Here is a 15,610-nt window from a genome sequence, read left to right as displayed (position 1 = left end):
AACTGGAATTATTCAAACACTGAGTAATGTTTGGATGGATTGTCTCAACAGGTATCAAGTCATCATTCTTGTGCCTCGTAGATCACTGACCTTCATGCCTCAATGATGCGGAGAAAAGCAGAGGCTTTAAATATTGGTATTGTATAAAGAATTGATCAGTTTTGGGACCTCGTGTCTTGATGTTGATTTGCAACTAGGGCTGGACGACAATTCGATCGTGATATAATTTTTCTCAATATAAATATAACAAATGTTTGATACAAATTTTAACTTGTAATAGCGCCCCCCGCCCACTGGAAAGGGAGTGTGTCTTAAATGCTAGTTGCCACCCAACATTAGACAGAAGAAGAAGTAGACATTGAGCAGCCAATCATGTCGCAGGGTGAGAGGTAGGCAGGCTTAAAGATGTTTGGAGTGGAATATAGACACAGCTGAAACGAGCGACAGCGACGCTAAAACCTATCAGCTGAAAGCAGAGTCGTTAGTCTGACACTGTGTCCACTCTGAGTTATCAATTAACTTAACAAACTTCATTAAATACAGGATGTGGGTTAATAAATCTGATTATGCAAATTATCTCAACCTCAAAAAAAATAAAATCTACAAACTTAAAGTTCACAAAAATCTCATCTTACATTAAAGACCTGCTTCCTGTTAGCACCGTCAGAAATGATGGATTCAAGAAGTTTATCAGAAAACTGAATCCAGATACAAACTAATAAACCGTCCTCAACGTTTACTCTGGGGCTTTAAATTCAAAGGAAATAATGATTGATATTTATCATGATAATTATCGATACCGACTGATGTGAAAAACATTATTGTTCTAATAAATCATTTTTAATATCGCCCCGCTCTAGTTGGAAACATCAACAAAAAAGTGGGACCAAAAACGTTTTTTAAAGGTAATAGTAGAAATGTTTGAAAGATTCTTCGGCAATATGATTTTCTAATTTGGAGCAACAACAATCTGAACACCTTGCCAATCAGGAGTAGTCTGACCCTGAGGTGTACCTTGTTGTATTGTCTGCTTCAATGTAAATGGAACAATGATTTTCCAAATTGACATCACGTAGTCTGAAGGAGAATTAAAGCAGCTGGTGAGATCGGCTTAAAAACAGCTAATTTTAAAAGTTTAGCAGTGAACTAAAATAAGTGAAAGATGACATCAAGGAGCTGAGGGGCCAATGATCTACTGAGGACACATGGACGACTTTGGTGTGTGTTCTTTTCAGTTCCAACAGATTTGTTCACATTTGAATGAATGTATTTTCTCCTTAGTTTTCATAATATGATGTATGTCAGTACAGTTTTAGTAAGTATTCAGCCCAAGTCTGATCAGAGCATTGGTTTGACCATCAGCCTAATGATGAGACAGGACAGCAAAAGAAAAGTGGAGGGAAACGAGGGCTGGAGAGTTTGGGGAACACTCTGAGGGAGGAGGAGCAGTAGGGCGGGAAATGGACTTGAAATTAAGTGTAAGATGGTTTTGTTTACCAAAAATGCCCTCTGTCAGTCATGGAAAAGAATAGACAAAGAAAAAAAGAAAAAACAGAGAGAAAAGAAAGAATGAAAAGTGAAAGACTGATAAACGGTCAACCACAGAGCATCAACGGTATATTACTTTATAGATATATATACAGTCGTCATCTTTCAGAACAACAAAGGAAAGCTCACACACCAGGGAGAGTGATAAACAGTGCACCGGGTCTGTGGGGAAACTAGTGTGTCTGATGACTGCGGTGCTTGTTGTGATACTAATCTGAAGTGCATGGTGAAAGTGGCTTTCATGTCCAACTCTGCTTTTACTAGTTAAATGATGCATAATCGTGGTGCAAAGTCCAGGGTGCTGCAGGTTCTTTAAAGACTCTAAAGAATCCAAAAAAGGTGAAACCAGCAGAGTCTGATCTCTCATTCCCATAGAAATACTGCCTGGAACAGGAGCATTAACATTAATATGCAAGATTCAGAAAGTTGGGGGCGCTCGTGGCCTAGCGGTCTAAGCGCCCCACATACGAAAAAGCCCCAAAAATATATAACTATAAAAGATTCAGTAAGTTGTTGAAGTGAAGTAAAAGTCTGAAGAAAGACCATCTGTGGGTGGGGCAGGACTCCACCGAGGCTGCCTAAGAGGAGAAATGCATGGGGGAAGGTATTGATGAGCGTGTCCTCGTGTTCTGGTAGCACCCCATGATGCTGGGCCCGAGATGACAAAAGCATTAAAAGGGTGTCAGGAGATCTGTCCTTGCGTACGACACAAATTATGAGAACATAATAATAAAATGAAAATCCTGTGCTGATGACTGGTGAAGAGGTTCTTTGTTGGTAGCACTGTAGCAACAATGCGCCTGAGTACAGAAAATGTGATTTGCACATTTGTTTTTTATACAATGTGAAAAACTAGAAATGCCAGGGACCTCGTGTGCCAAGTGTGACATGGGGCCTTGAATATTTTCCCCTTTTCCAGAATCCCTGTCAGGGTCAAGACGAACATCACCCAGAGGACTCTGTGCATGTAAGCTTGTTTGTGTGGAGGGGAGGACAGATAGGTGTGTATGGTAGGAATGTAGAAACTGCCAGAGAACTTCAAACTTGTCAAAATGTGGAAAACATCACGCACTCAGTGATCCAAGTGATCACATGTGCCAGTTCTAACTTTACCTTTTGAATACATCTGTGTATCATACTTTGTGAACACATTATGTGAGGTACTGATCTGCAGACAGGTACCCTCGTACCCTGTTTAGATGCTCTATATTAGGCTGTATTTATTCCTGCTAGAGCATGGAGGCCTTAGGCTGACATGGGACTTCCACCAGATCCGTGTGCGGTATGTCTCCGATCCGCTGTGGTCCGGCTCCGTGCTCTCTCATCTGTCAACACCCACAGGATTGCCGGACTGCTTGAGTCATGTGACTGAGGTTTCCCCGTGATAATCACTGAATTAAGGATTCTCCTCCTCCTCTCCTCATCCATGTTGTCTTTCTGGTCCTCTGAAAACCTCTGACCTGTTGACTCCAGGTCTGGCTCCGCTCATCATGACGGTTTGTTGTTGTAGTTAAGTGAAATTCGATCTGGTGATAACACAGAGTGTTTTATTCTGAAAATTAACCGGATGTTTTCATTTTGTTTTGGTGCCTGACTTCCTGTCCGGCTCCATCTGCTCTGTTGAGATTGATGCGTCGTGCTCCGGCATCCAGCAAAAATAGAAGTCTTGCATATCTGATCTGGAGGACTCCAACCTGCCGGATCAGAGACACAGCTGGAACCCAACGGAGTGGATCCAGTGGAAGTTAAAGCTGGGGTTGGTAGTCAGATTTAGATCCACTTTTTGTTATACTGGTTAAAATGATCTTTATGTCCCGATGGTAATCAATACATAATGTGTTCTTAAAAAAGAGGTAAAAAAAGCTGCTATCTACAGCCGGAGTAAACCTGGGAGAACACCAACCAATCCCTGCCATCAGGAGCCAAATGATGAAACCAATCAAATCCCATCCTGCCGTTATTCCCGCCTCCTGCAAAGCGTACATTTCATGTTTGTTTGTGTTTTTAACTTGCACTATGAGAATGTTTTGGTGTTTTCTTACCGCTGAGTGAGACATGAGTTGACGTAGTGCAAAACACAAACCATGTGCTGAGGACCGGTTTTGAATCAGTCACCATCATATGGTCGCGAATCAGCGGCGCTGAGCTCCGAGGGGAGGGGGGGGGGGGGGTAGACGGAGCCCTGAGGAAATGCTAGATTCAAATTCATGCTAGTTTTCCGTGACTACCAACCCTAGCTTTAACACATTGACTGGAATAGAAACCTGTCAGATCCGGTGCTGTGAGGATCGTAGATGGACCGGACACGGATCTGGTGGAATTAGTCCGTGAGGGGATAAAGTGGAGCGGAGCAGAGACTGCAGCTGCTCCTGCATCATTTATCCTGTTAGCAGAGCTCTGTAAGCATGGTGACATAGCTTTCAGTTTGTCATCATGGTTAATTAGACATCAACATAAAATTTTCCTTCAAGCTAGCCGGACAAACATGGCATATATACGGAGAAGCATCTTGACTACATTTGTCTTCTGATGCGTTTACAGAAGGCTGACTGAGCATGACCTTACTGACAACACGGTTCAAACACTGTGTCTAACATTATTAGACACAGTTTAAAGATGTTTTGAGACTTATTTTGACAAGTCGCTCCATTATCTGGAAGTTAATACATTCATTGGATACAGGGTTCATTATGGAGAACATGCACTGTTTCACACTCTCAGATAAATCATTCTCAATCATAGAAAGAAAACTGCTGAATATTCTCAATCATATCAACCTTCAGAGGAAAACACCCGTCAGCCTCTCGCCCACATCTGCCTCTGTCTGACTGGTGTGCAAATACATCCTGTGCATCATTCGTCTTTCTTCAACCACAAAAACTTTACATGTTCACACTTCTATTCACGTTTACTTTCAAGGCCCATTTCAATTTCATCACAACACAGAAGTCCGTCTTTCCTACCTTCTGCCACGCCCCATGGGTACTGACGACCTCTGACCTTCTTTCCATTCACTTCAACAACCACATTGCTGCCGACCACTGCCAGAGGCATCTTCTCCTGGAGTGGAAAGGAAGAGACTTTTACTTTGATTGAACTGTTGAATCCAGATCTTCCTGTATGGAGTACCGTCCTGTGCCACACAGAAATGTGTCCCAGAATAAGAGAAGCTTCAGGTACGGGGAGGAAGGAATACTAGCAGTGCTGGCTGTGGAAACCTGAGCTGCTAAGAAAACATTTAAAAAACTGAAAAACGATGAGATGATCAAATACTTGAGACATCTTTGTTCCAAATGCTGCTGTGACCTTGTCTCTGGTAAAGGCCTTGTCTTTACAGCTTATGATCAGTTGTGTAATCAGAGTACCAGGCATGGGGAAATGGGATAAAGGCAGCTGCTGCAGGGGCTGGATACGAACCAAAAAACAGACTGGAGTATTTTTGAATCTGTTTTTCTGCCTGGGTTCAATCAGAGGTCTTTACATACAGTTTGGAATAACTAACGAGTCTGCGTTCTCTCTTACCTTGATCTTTCGGATGAGCTTGTTGTCCTCGTCATCCTTCGTATCTGGGAATTCATAAATTTTTATTTTGTGTTCCTGAATCTCTTTCATTATCTGAGGAAGAGAAGAAGTGATCAGGATGAAGTCAGTATCTCTCTCATACAACCACAGCTCAACAGAGATGATCATTTCTCTCTTTGATTCACAGTCATTGAAGCTTCAAGTGAAAATCTGACATTTTGTGCTTTTGTGAAATCTGATTCTTTTCCTGTAAGTGAGACTGACTCCACATACACATTGATGTGTGAGGCATATGGATAAGGTAGTGGACTTTTAATTGTACCAAAAGCTAGAACAAAGACCCACGGTGAGGCAGCTTATTATCATCACGGCCCACGCCTGTGGAACACCCTGCATTAAGATCTGAGGGCTGCACAGAGAATCAATATTTTAAGAAGCAAACAAAAGACTGATTCTTATAACAGTTTTATTTCACCTTACTTACTTTATATGTTTATTATCTAGTTCAAATTGTAGTGACTTATTATTTATTTTATCAATTTATTTACTTATTATATAGTTCAAATTTTAGTCACTTTTTATTTATTTTATTAATTCGTTTTAAGTATAGCATCTCATTTCATTTTAATGGTTTAATATTTCAGTGTTTTATTATCTTAGAAATGTATTTTATTTTGGGTATTTATTTTCTAGTTCAAATTTGAGTGACTTTTTACTTATTTGATTTACTTATTCATATATACATATATTATAAGTATAGCATCTTATTGTCTTTTAATGGATTCCCATTTAGTGTTTTATTATCTTAGACATTTATTTTATTTTGTTGAGTTTAATTTCCTGTGTTGAGTTTTAACATCTTATTTTACCTCCAGTGTTCCTCATGAAGATATCATGAGAGTGTTTACTCGGTTCGTTCAGCAACTTCTTATTTATTACTTCTACTGTTTTTATTATTATTGTGGTTATTATTATTGTTGCATGAATTGTGTTCTTAACCTTAGGATTGTGGGGTGGGTTTGGAGTCAGGGTTGGGGTTGGGATTAGGATGGGGGGGGTCTTTTTACTTCTATATATATATCTTTCTTTCTTTTGATTTATTCTATTTGAAGTTGTTTTATGTACAGCACTTTGTGTTCCAATGTCATTGTATGAAAAGAGCTTTATAAATAAAGTCTGATTGATTGATTGATTGATTGATTGATTGATTGATTGATTGATTGATTGATTGATATAACTAGAGCCAGAAGTCTATTTGCTAAGCACCTGACACCTAGCTCTGGTGAAAGTTTAAAACGATGTTGACCAATAGCACAGTCTTTTGTTCTTTCAACGTGTACATAAACAGAAAAACAACACAACAATATAATAAAAGAGAGTTGAGAGAGATATATTTGTTGTATAATGGATCTATTGTAGTACTTGCACTTGTAGATTAACAATAAAGTTTGATCTGATCTAATTGAAGCTCATTTTTTAACTATATAGATTAACACTGATTCATCAGACGTCTGTGTAATTTAGTCTCAGTTTCCATAAACGTGAAACATACACAATCTCGTACCTGTTTCTTAAAGAGCTGGCACTCCTCTGGAGTTAAAGTGTCAGCTTTGGCAATAAGAGGGATTACATTGACTTTGTCATGAAGTCTCTTCATGAACTCGATGTCCAGCGGCTTCAGCCTGGAACACAGACAGAAAAAAACTGTAAGAACTAGAAGCTACTGCATTTTCAAAATGTGATTCAATTGAAAAACAAGTCGAGACAAAGCTTCTTATTTGTTACCCAGCTGAGCAAGAACTGGCCCGTGTGCCCTCCACGCAATGGGTTTATCTTAATCCACATCCACATGCCCACAGCTCAACTCAGCCCGAACACTTTCATTAAGAAAACACTTCCAGAAAACAAACAGTGAGAAACCTAAACAGGGCTGTGGTTTAGTGCAATGATTACATAATCAGTAGTGTGTAAATCTTTGTGACATTTCCTGAGAAGGAAGAGGTCATTCAGAGAGAATAGAAATACAATCCCCCTCTGCATGGGGGGGAAGTTGTTCAGTGGGTCACCAGCAGAGGGCCACCAAAGCCAGACGTTCTCCTGTCGCCCACAGCAAAGACACAAAGGAGGCAGCTGAGTGTGACTTTGTCTTATATGTTCTTTTCTCTGGTAACAACTGATGGTTTTGTCTTGCTGGGCTGATGAGGGATTGTCTTTGTAATCCTGCTGCAGGCTCTCTGTCTCTGACTGACAAGAGGAACTCACATTCTGCTGAGCCCTGAAACAGAGAGCGCTGGCTGGTGTCGCTCCGTGAGAGTGGGCAGTGTATGTGGAAAGTGAGTTTGCTCTGCATAATGAGAGAAAATCCACAGGGAAACATAACAGTACATTGTTGACTACCGTTGGGCCTGTATGTCATTTCTATTCACGTATATTCAAACCCTGCATGAGAAACACGAACATGGTGTTTAAAGAGTGTTTTTAAAGAGTTGTCCTTAAAGATGTGAAGCAGCAGAATAAAAGTCATGGAGCAAATGCAATCTCAGATGAAACAGTAGTCAGAGAGTCTGGTCTTAACTGAGGAGTCTTGATAGCAGCAGGAGATGCTGACTGTTTAAGCTTCTGTGATCTAAAAATGTTTTTCTTCTCAGTCTTAAAACAGAAACTCACAGATGGAGTTATGTTATCAAATGAGCAGACGTCAGTGCTGGACCTTTTCCTCTTAGGGAAAAAAACATCACAGACAAACTAGTCTGAGAACATGAGCATGCTTTATTTTGTAATAGGGATTGGCAATGATTTTTGAATATTCGTTCACTTTGTAAAAATCAAAGAGTTACTTATATTATATATTTTCTCATTTTAAAAGTAAATTTTTCAGTGTTTTCACCAGTGCCTAGTTGTAATACAGTATTCCCACCAGACAGTGAATACAGAGCGTCTTAAAGCTGTTTGCTAACCACATTAGCAGACAGAAGAAGAAGAATGCTAACTGCATTAAATAGCAAAAGAAGAAGAAAACATTTGTGACAGTTGCAGCGATTTTTCTCCGTTTCTGAATCTCATACCATAAAATGTGTGACGTCACCCATCTGTTTCTGAAGAGCTGTTTTGAGGCTAATCGTCAGCGGCAGCCATAATGCTGCAGTCAAGCGATTGTGACTTAAAGAGGCGGGCTTTGAGCCTCCTTGTCAATGCTACAGTGTTCCCGCCTGTCAATCAAGTCAGCTGTGTCTCTCATTGGAAGACTCGTAATCTCAATATCTTCGAAATTGCAGCGTTAGAAAAAATGTCCCCCTGTACAGTGTGTGCCAATCGAGAAATGAGCTTTCCAGACTACACTCGTCTTTTGGACCAGGCTGTAAACATGTTTATTTCTGCAGTAAAGATCGGCTTCTTTGAATTGGTGTGTATGTGGTTTCCGGTACTTCAGTAGCCAGCCTCAGGTGGATCCTCGATGAACTGCAGTTTTTACCACTTGCGCATTTGCCTCATATTTTTAGACCGGAGGTTGGCGTTTTTACACAACAGAAGTATTTCCAGAGACTGAGCGTGGCTGTAAAACGCTGTGTCACAGAAACACTGGCGTGAAGATTGAGATAGACGCTGTCAGTGCTCGCTATTAACAGCACCTCATCCTGCTGCTGGTTAACGAGACTGCTACACAATAGGGCTGTTAACGGGAGAGTTGTGTGTATATGTGTGTGTGTGTGTGTGTGTGTGGGGGGGGGGTTATTTGAATAATCGTTGAATAGATGCCAATGATTATGGAATAGTATTTTGGCTTGAAATGCCCATCCCTATTTTGTAATGTACATTTTATGTGATTTCAAGCTGTACAGCCACATGGTTGGGAGTTGGCAGATTCATGCAAACTGCAGCTGAATTTGAAGACTGCTTATTAATTATAGCCCGGCCCTTTCCTATAGTGCAGAAGAAAGAGGACATTTGTTTTTACTTTATATGTATTTTGTTTTATTATTAAAAAAGAAAGTAAATATCATGTTTTTAAGATGTATTGAAACATGTTACAATGACAAGATATCTCAAATAAAAGAGAATTACAAAAAGAAGAAGAAAGAGGACAATTTATCGATATGTGAGCAACTTAACAAACTTCTACTGTTGTTGTTGACTCAATGGTTATTTTGTGTTGACAGTTTTTGAATACAATACTTCACTGAAGTCGCTCTTATTTATCCTTACTCAGATTTCCCTTCCTCTCTCCAAGCATTGAACTTTGGGGTGCTCCTCAAAATGAAACGTTTGTAACTACTTTTGTTTCAACCAAGAACCACCAACTGAGGAAATATCATTGAAAAGCGTTGGGATGTAGAGATGGTCCATTTCTTTTGCAGCATAGATCAGGTTTAGGTGCTTTTCAGAAATGATTACTATGTTAGGTTAAGTAAGGTGCCAAAGTCCTGAAATGTTAAAGTCAAAAGAGAAATCTGCTCAGTTTGACATGGTAAGAATTCTATAACCTTTAACACTTCACAATAAAATAAAGACTGCTGCAGCAAAATGTTAAGCAGAGGAATTAGACACAAACCCCCTGCAGAATAAAATGTTAAATGATAAAAGAAAATGAGATTATTTCAAGATGATTTGAGATTAAAGGGGAGATTATTCACGTGAAATATTGTCAAAAACAAAGATTATAGATTTTCAAAAAGCGTCACTGTAAATCCATGCAAGCTAATCTGGTGACAGAAGTGTTTTGAGCTAAATGCTAACATCTACATAATACCAGCCACATTACACTACTTAATACACTTCAAATGTTTAATAAATACTCTACTTCACAACTGTCATTGAGCATTTTAAGACTTGCTGGTCAATGTTAAACACAGTGTACAGCTGAGACTGATCTTAATGTTCAGCATGAACTCAACATTGTCCCTTAAAGATTGTGGAAGACAGTTAGAAGCACAGCATGACTCAGCTTGTAATAATGATTGTTTCATGCTCTTAGGTTGATTTGTGAGGTAATTATTTGGTTTCCTCAAAGAGCTTCCTTTGTCTCATGAGATATTCAGATAATCAACGTCCCATCATCAGAAACAAAGCCATTAATCTCATTACTGATGAGATAAGACATGGTACAAAAAAGTTAATGTTTTCTCCTCTGCATTAATAAATAGCTTGATTTAAACTGCAGCCAGCTGAAGCAGAGAGATGGTTGGTCAACCTCATCTGTTGTAATTACAGGGAACAAAACTTTCCCATCAATGCCTTAACGTACTGTTTGGTCATTAATCCAGCTCTGCAGCCATTTGCTTGTGACAAATTATCTTGTTATATCGAGAGATCTGCCTTTTGTCTTTGTGATAATGAGATAATTGAAACTGCTTTCATGAGAAATGAGCTTTGTTATCTCAAGATAGCGACATTCAAATGAATTGTAAGCTAGGCTGGTTTTGATTTACACATCGACAGAAAGATCGGCAAAACAACTACTTAAAAAAAACATTCCAAAAGTGACGACTAATCGTTACATCTAGTGATACTGGAGGCATTTCCTGTCACATGGAGCGTTCCATTCATATCTTTGGATTTAGACCTTTAAGATGAAGCATGAAGGTATACTTCAAGTAGCACTTAAAATGTGGGTTAGGCGATATATCTTGATTTCCACTTTAAAAAAAGGTCATGAGTGTGTATGAAACTCTTGGTGTCAGGAGGAGGTTCAATTATTAGAATTAGGGAAAGAGATTGATGATACAAGATTTAGAGGCTGGCTTCAACAGAAACGACACCAACGTGTTCACATTCTTTGTATTTGCTGCTTTGAGAAAAGGTTTGCATGCTAATTAAATTAGCATCAGAAGATTTCAACAACTCAGATATGATTAAAATATTTGTGTTTTTTAAATTCAGCCTTCACTAAGCCTGAGTGGAGGGATGGCTTTCTCTCAGTGACGGTGCTGCAGCCTTACTGAGGGAGAGAAATGTTCCCACACAAACGCACACGCCATCAGAGGGACTACAGGATGAGAGGAGACAGAGTGTGTTTGTCTGAGATGAGAGGCCTGCCTCAATGAGCTGCTCCCAGCCTCCCCTCTGATTGGCTGACTCAGTGATGAGAGCAGAACTCTACTGAGCATGAGCAGAAGTGGGTTATATAAGCTTTGTGGGTCACAAAAATTGGCTGCCCCACACACACACACACACACACACACTCACACACACACAAAAACACACACACACACATGCACTTCCTTTTGCTCTGGCTTCAGCTTGGAGAGGAAGCTGGATAAAAAGGTGGATTCTCTTCCAAGCAGCGTCCTCCACGCCAAAGAGAGGGCACGCATGTTGTGTTCTTATCTCCCTCTATGCTCTGCATCAGTTCATTACATCCGTCGGCACAGCACCGTCCTTTGACCCAGTCCAGACCAACACTGGCTGTTGCGGCCTCAGGGTGTGCCTCTCTACCCGTGTTCTGATTTCCTCTTTACTGGCTCCAGAGTGGGCGGAGTCTTGAGAAAGCTGTTGTCATTAAAGCAGCACACCTGAGCAGGCTGGGCTCTGGAGGCTATAAAGCAGACCTGAGGCGTTTTCGACCAGAGGAACTTTACCCCCGGAACTACATGCGTTTGGACCGGTGGAACCAGGGTCTAAATTTAGGCTTTTGGGGGGCAGGGCCTGCAATGCTGAACGTGTCTGATTGGTAGATTACCTGCAGTGTTTTTATTCCGCCCTCCGTCCACAATAACATCACACACATCTGTGATTCACTTGATTTCTCTTGCTTTCATTAGTTTTGATTTGTTCTATCTTTTTTGTATGTGTGTGTACTTTTCAAAAGAAGAAGCTGTGATTCTCTTGATTTAGCAGCTTGTAACAGTAGACTTCTCTCAGCCCACCGTGAATGAGTCTCTCCCGGTGTTACGGTTTTAAAAGTGACCCTGTAAACTGGAGACCTTCAGCTGAACGTGTCAGTGTTTGTGGAGTTCACACAGCTGTTGAAACACAGAGGGAGTTCCTGGGAATGCAAACTAGTTTTTTGTTTATTAAGATTTCAAAATATCCTCATCAGATATTTAATGATCCTCTAAAGACGTTTATGAGGGATGCATCCGGCTGAAAGTCTCCAGTTAACAGGGTCGCTGTTTAAACCAAAACACCGTTCGATCTCTGCCACGGCTTTTTGAGTTCAAAAGGATTTTAAAGCCGTGTTGAAACGTCTTTGCTACTCGCGCTTATCTCCTCTCACGTGTTGATTCAGTGAATCCATCTGTGATGAAATATAGCACCATCTAAAACAGCACCAGCTGAGTCTCTTCATGCTAACAGGCTAACTGTTGTGTTGCTCATAATGATACCTGCCTGTCCATCTGCTTCTATGGTGTCATCTGTGATGAATGGCATTCGTCTTTGTTTTACTGCCCTCTACTGGTCTGGTGGTGTAGTGCATTTACTTTTTTTTCATCCATACGTCACTGGCCTGATTTGCACAATCTACCCGGGACCTCAGCTCACGGTCGAACGCAGACAACAATGGGGGCATAGGAACCTTTTAGCTAGGGTAAAGTAGTGCAGGGGGCTGAAAGACCGGGAACTCTTGGTCGAAATGCACCTCTGGACAGGACTGTCAGTCTCTTCCCTGGCCTGCAGACTGCCTTTATCATTGTTTGTACGATGTGTTTCTGCATCAAACTAACTGAATGTAGGAGTGATGTGGATTCATATACTTGAGTCTCATGCAGACCTACCCGTGTCCAGAGGGTGCGATGAAATAAAGGCAGCAGTGGACTCTGTTGTCTGGCATTGATCTGCGGTTCACCCTCGACTCTGCATTCAGAAAGTCCTCACACTTACTGTCAATGTAGTTTATGACCGGCTGCCAACTAGGAGATAAAGAGGAGGGAAATAAATACAATAAGAACATGTTATCATTTGATAAGATTTGAATGTGCACATGTGGATCAGGGTGTGTGCCGGCTCCCCTCACCAGTTGCTATTATCAACAGCATCTCCGAACCCTGGTGTGTCAACGATGGTGAGTGTCAGCTGGACTCCACCTTCTTTAATCAGCACTTTGGACTGCTCCACCTGAAACACAACAACATGCACGAGGTTCAGCACGATTGGAAAAACAAACAGTTGTTTCAGTGTTATGATAATCCTTTCTGTGTTTGTGCAGATTCAACACTTTGTTAATACGCTTCAGAATACACTTTCTGCAAAACAAATGTTCCCACACACATCTGCCAACATGTTTTACTGTGTGACACTTTCTCCCCCCACTCAGAGCACGGATGATACATCACCAGGCTGTAAGTGTTCCCACACAGGGGAGGGACAGAGACTACAGTGTCTGCTGGGTGTACGTGTGAGGAGTCTCAAACCGTCTCAAACAGCAGTGATGGCGTTAGATGAAGGACCTGATGGATGATCGTCACCTCCACTGTATATAATAACTACACTCCAATGTTAGCAGATATTCAGCACCCTTCTGATAACAGTGATGAAAATATGCACACATTTTTATATGTATATGTACTAGGGGTGTAACGATTCATCTACCACACCGGTGTATCGATATTCCTATGATCCGACTACATTGATCTGTGCTCGGCAAGTTGGCCTTCCAGACGACATATATTGATCTAACATCGTTTTAAAAGGTAATAAATCCATTGTATCCATACTAGAAAATAACACATTGGATTTAAGCACGGCAGACTTTATATGGATGTGTTTTTTTTGTACTTTCAATGATAAAGACGTTAAACGTTACTCAATTCAGGCTGCCTGTCTGTGACGTCATCGCCACTCGCCAGCAGATAACTAAACATAGCATGGCGGACGGCAGAGGAGAAGCGAGCGAGCCAGAAATGATCAAGCCACCATTGCGGTCCAGCGTGTGGAAACACTTTGGCTTTTGCAAAGACGGAGATGTTCTAAATAAGTCGCTCGCTGTTTGTAGGATATGTAAAGGTCAAGTAAAGAACCACGGCAACACCACAAATCTATCCAACCACCTACTAAGGCGCCATGGGATTTCACACAACGCTGACCATCCAGGCACCTCTTGCAGCGTTCATCAAGGTAACATCAGCTCTGCAGAAGCCTCAGGCCTCTCCAGCAGGTTAAATCAGAGATGAGGACAAAACTCGGCTCGGGCCAAAAACATCACAGCAACAACAGGAATCTAGGACTGTCCAGTATCAGGGGATTTATCTCACAGTCACTATGGTTGAATTTTTGGCTGAAAAGTTACTGAATCGATTTCAAGTCACTGAATTGTTTCAGATCGTATCGTTCTAAATGAACCAATACTGTCCTTTAATCGTATCGGCAACCACAAATCATGATACGAATCAAATCGTATGTAGAGGAGTCCTTACGAGCTAACATTAGCAGTAGAGAGGCTTGCTGTTCTAACTAACATCCTCTGAAGATCGGCAGAGACAGGCAATTTGATATAGCCTGCGACAACGACAGTGTTTTCTCCTCACTGCTTACAGAGCTCTCATGCAGAGACAATGAGGAGGCAGTGTATGTTTAGTGCAAAGACTGTATAAAATATAGACGTAGTATCCGTGACGTCACACATCTGTTTCTGAAGCGCTGTTTTGAAGCCAATCGTGGGTGGGAGCCATATTGGTAACTCGGAACTCAACATAACTTAGTGTGACGGAAAGGGGCGGGGTTTGAGCCTCCTAGCCAACAACTATGTGTTCCCGCTTGTCAGTCAAGTCAGTCAAGTCATTAAATGGGCAAAACTCCTAATCTGAAAATCTTCTGAACGGTTGCATTCAAAATAAATTCACCCCTGTACAGTGTGTGCTGATAGAGAAATGAGCTACGTAGAGCCAAGCCGTTTTTTGAACCAGGCTGTAAACATGTTTATTAATGCTGTAAAGATCGTCCTCTTTGAATGGGTGTGTATGTGGTTTCTGGTGTTTCTGCAGCCAGCCTCAAGTAAATTGCAGTTTATAACACCTCAGCATGGGCTTGGGAGGTTGCCGCTTGGTTTAGTGGAATGTTTTTCTAATGGTGTTCCTGAAAAATAGAGCTTTCTCTGGCTGCTTTCGCTAAAGCTACTTACTCCAGCTTTAATGAGAGAAATGGCTTTTCTGTCACGTTTGCCCGGCTGGTGACTCGAAAAACTCCACCACTGAGTTGACAGAAAGCGGCTTATTCATGCTAATGTGTGAGTGCAGTTCAACTAAGTTCAGTGCGTATGCTTTGGAGGTGGAAGTGTCATGGCTGTGAGGTAACTGCAGAGGTAGAGGTGTGTCTCTATGTGAAGCTTATGAGATTCAATGGAAGGGGATGTGTTGAAATGTTGAAGTGACGATAGGATTACACTTTAATCTCTCCTGTTGATTTTCATACTTTCCTCAGCGTTATATAGTATCCATTAAAGAGATTCAAAATGACACATACGAGTAGGGGTGCAACGGATCAAAAAACTCACGGTTCGGATCGTATCACGGATTTGAGTCACGGATCGGATCATTTTTCGGATCAACAAAAAAAAAAAAAAAAGAAAGACGACAAGACAAATACAACTTTGTCCCTCTATTTATTT

At 41.0% G+C, this 15,610-nt stretch overlaps 1 protein-coding gene across 2 annotated transcripts in view; it reads right to left on the bottom strand.

Moving 5' to 3' along the window:
- Window positions 1–15,610, bottom strand: part of LOC117814759 (septin-7-like) — a 62,004-nt gene that overhangs the window by 10,751 nt on the left and 35,643 nt on the right. For both annotated transcript variants that reach the window (XM_034686254.1, XM_034686253.1), the window contains exons 4-8: window positions 13,022–13,122; window positions 12,783–12,917; window positions 6,635–6,752; window positions 5,071–5,163; window positions 4,512–4,608 (exon numbers count right to left, since the gene is read on the bottom strand). In XM_034686254.1, coding sequence (XP_034542145.1) covers window positions 4,512–4,608; window positions 5,071–5,163; window positions 6,635–6,752; window positions 12,783–12,917; window positions 13,022–13,122 — 544 coding nt within the window. The remainder of the gene's footprint in view (window positions 1–4,511; window positions 4,609–5,070; window positions 5,164–6,634; window positions 6,753–12,782; window positions 12,918–13,021; window positions 13,123–15,610) is intronic.

This window comes from Notolabrus celidotus, chromosome 6 (genome assembly GCF_009762535.1).
Source record: "Notolabrus celidotus isolate fNotCel1 chromosome 6, fNotCel1.pri, whole genome shotgun sequence".
Lineage (NCBI taxonomy): Eukaryota > Metazoa > Chordata > Actinopteri > Labriformes > Labridae > Notolabrus > Notolabrus celidotus.
This window is presented reverse-complemented; position numbering and strand designations above follow the sequence as displayed.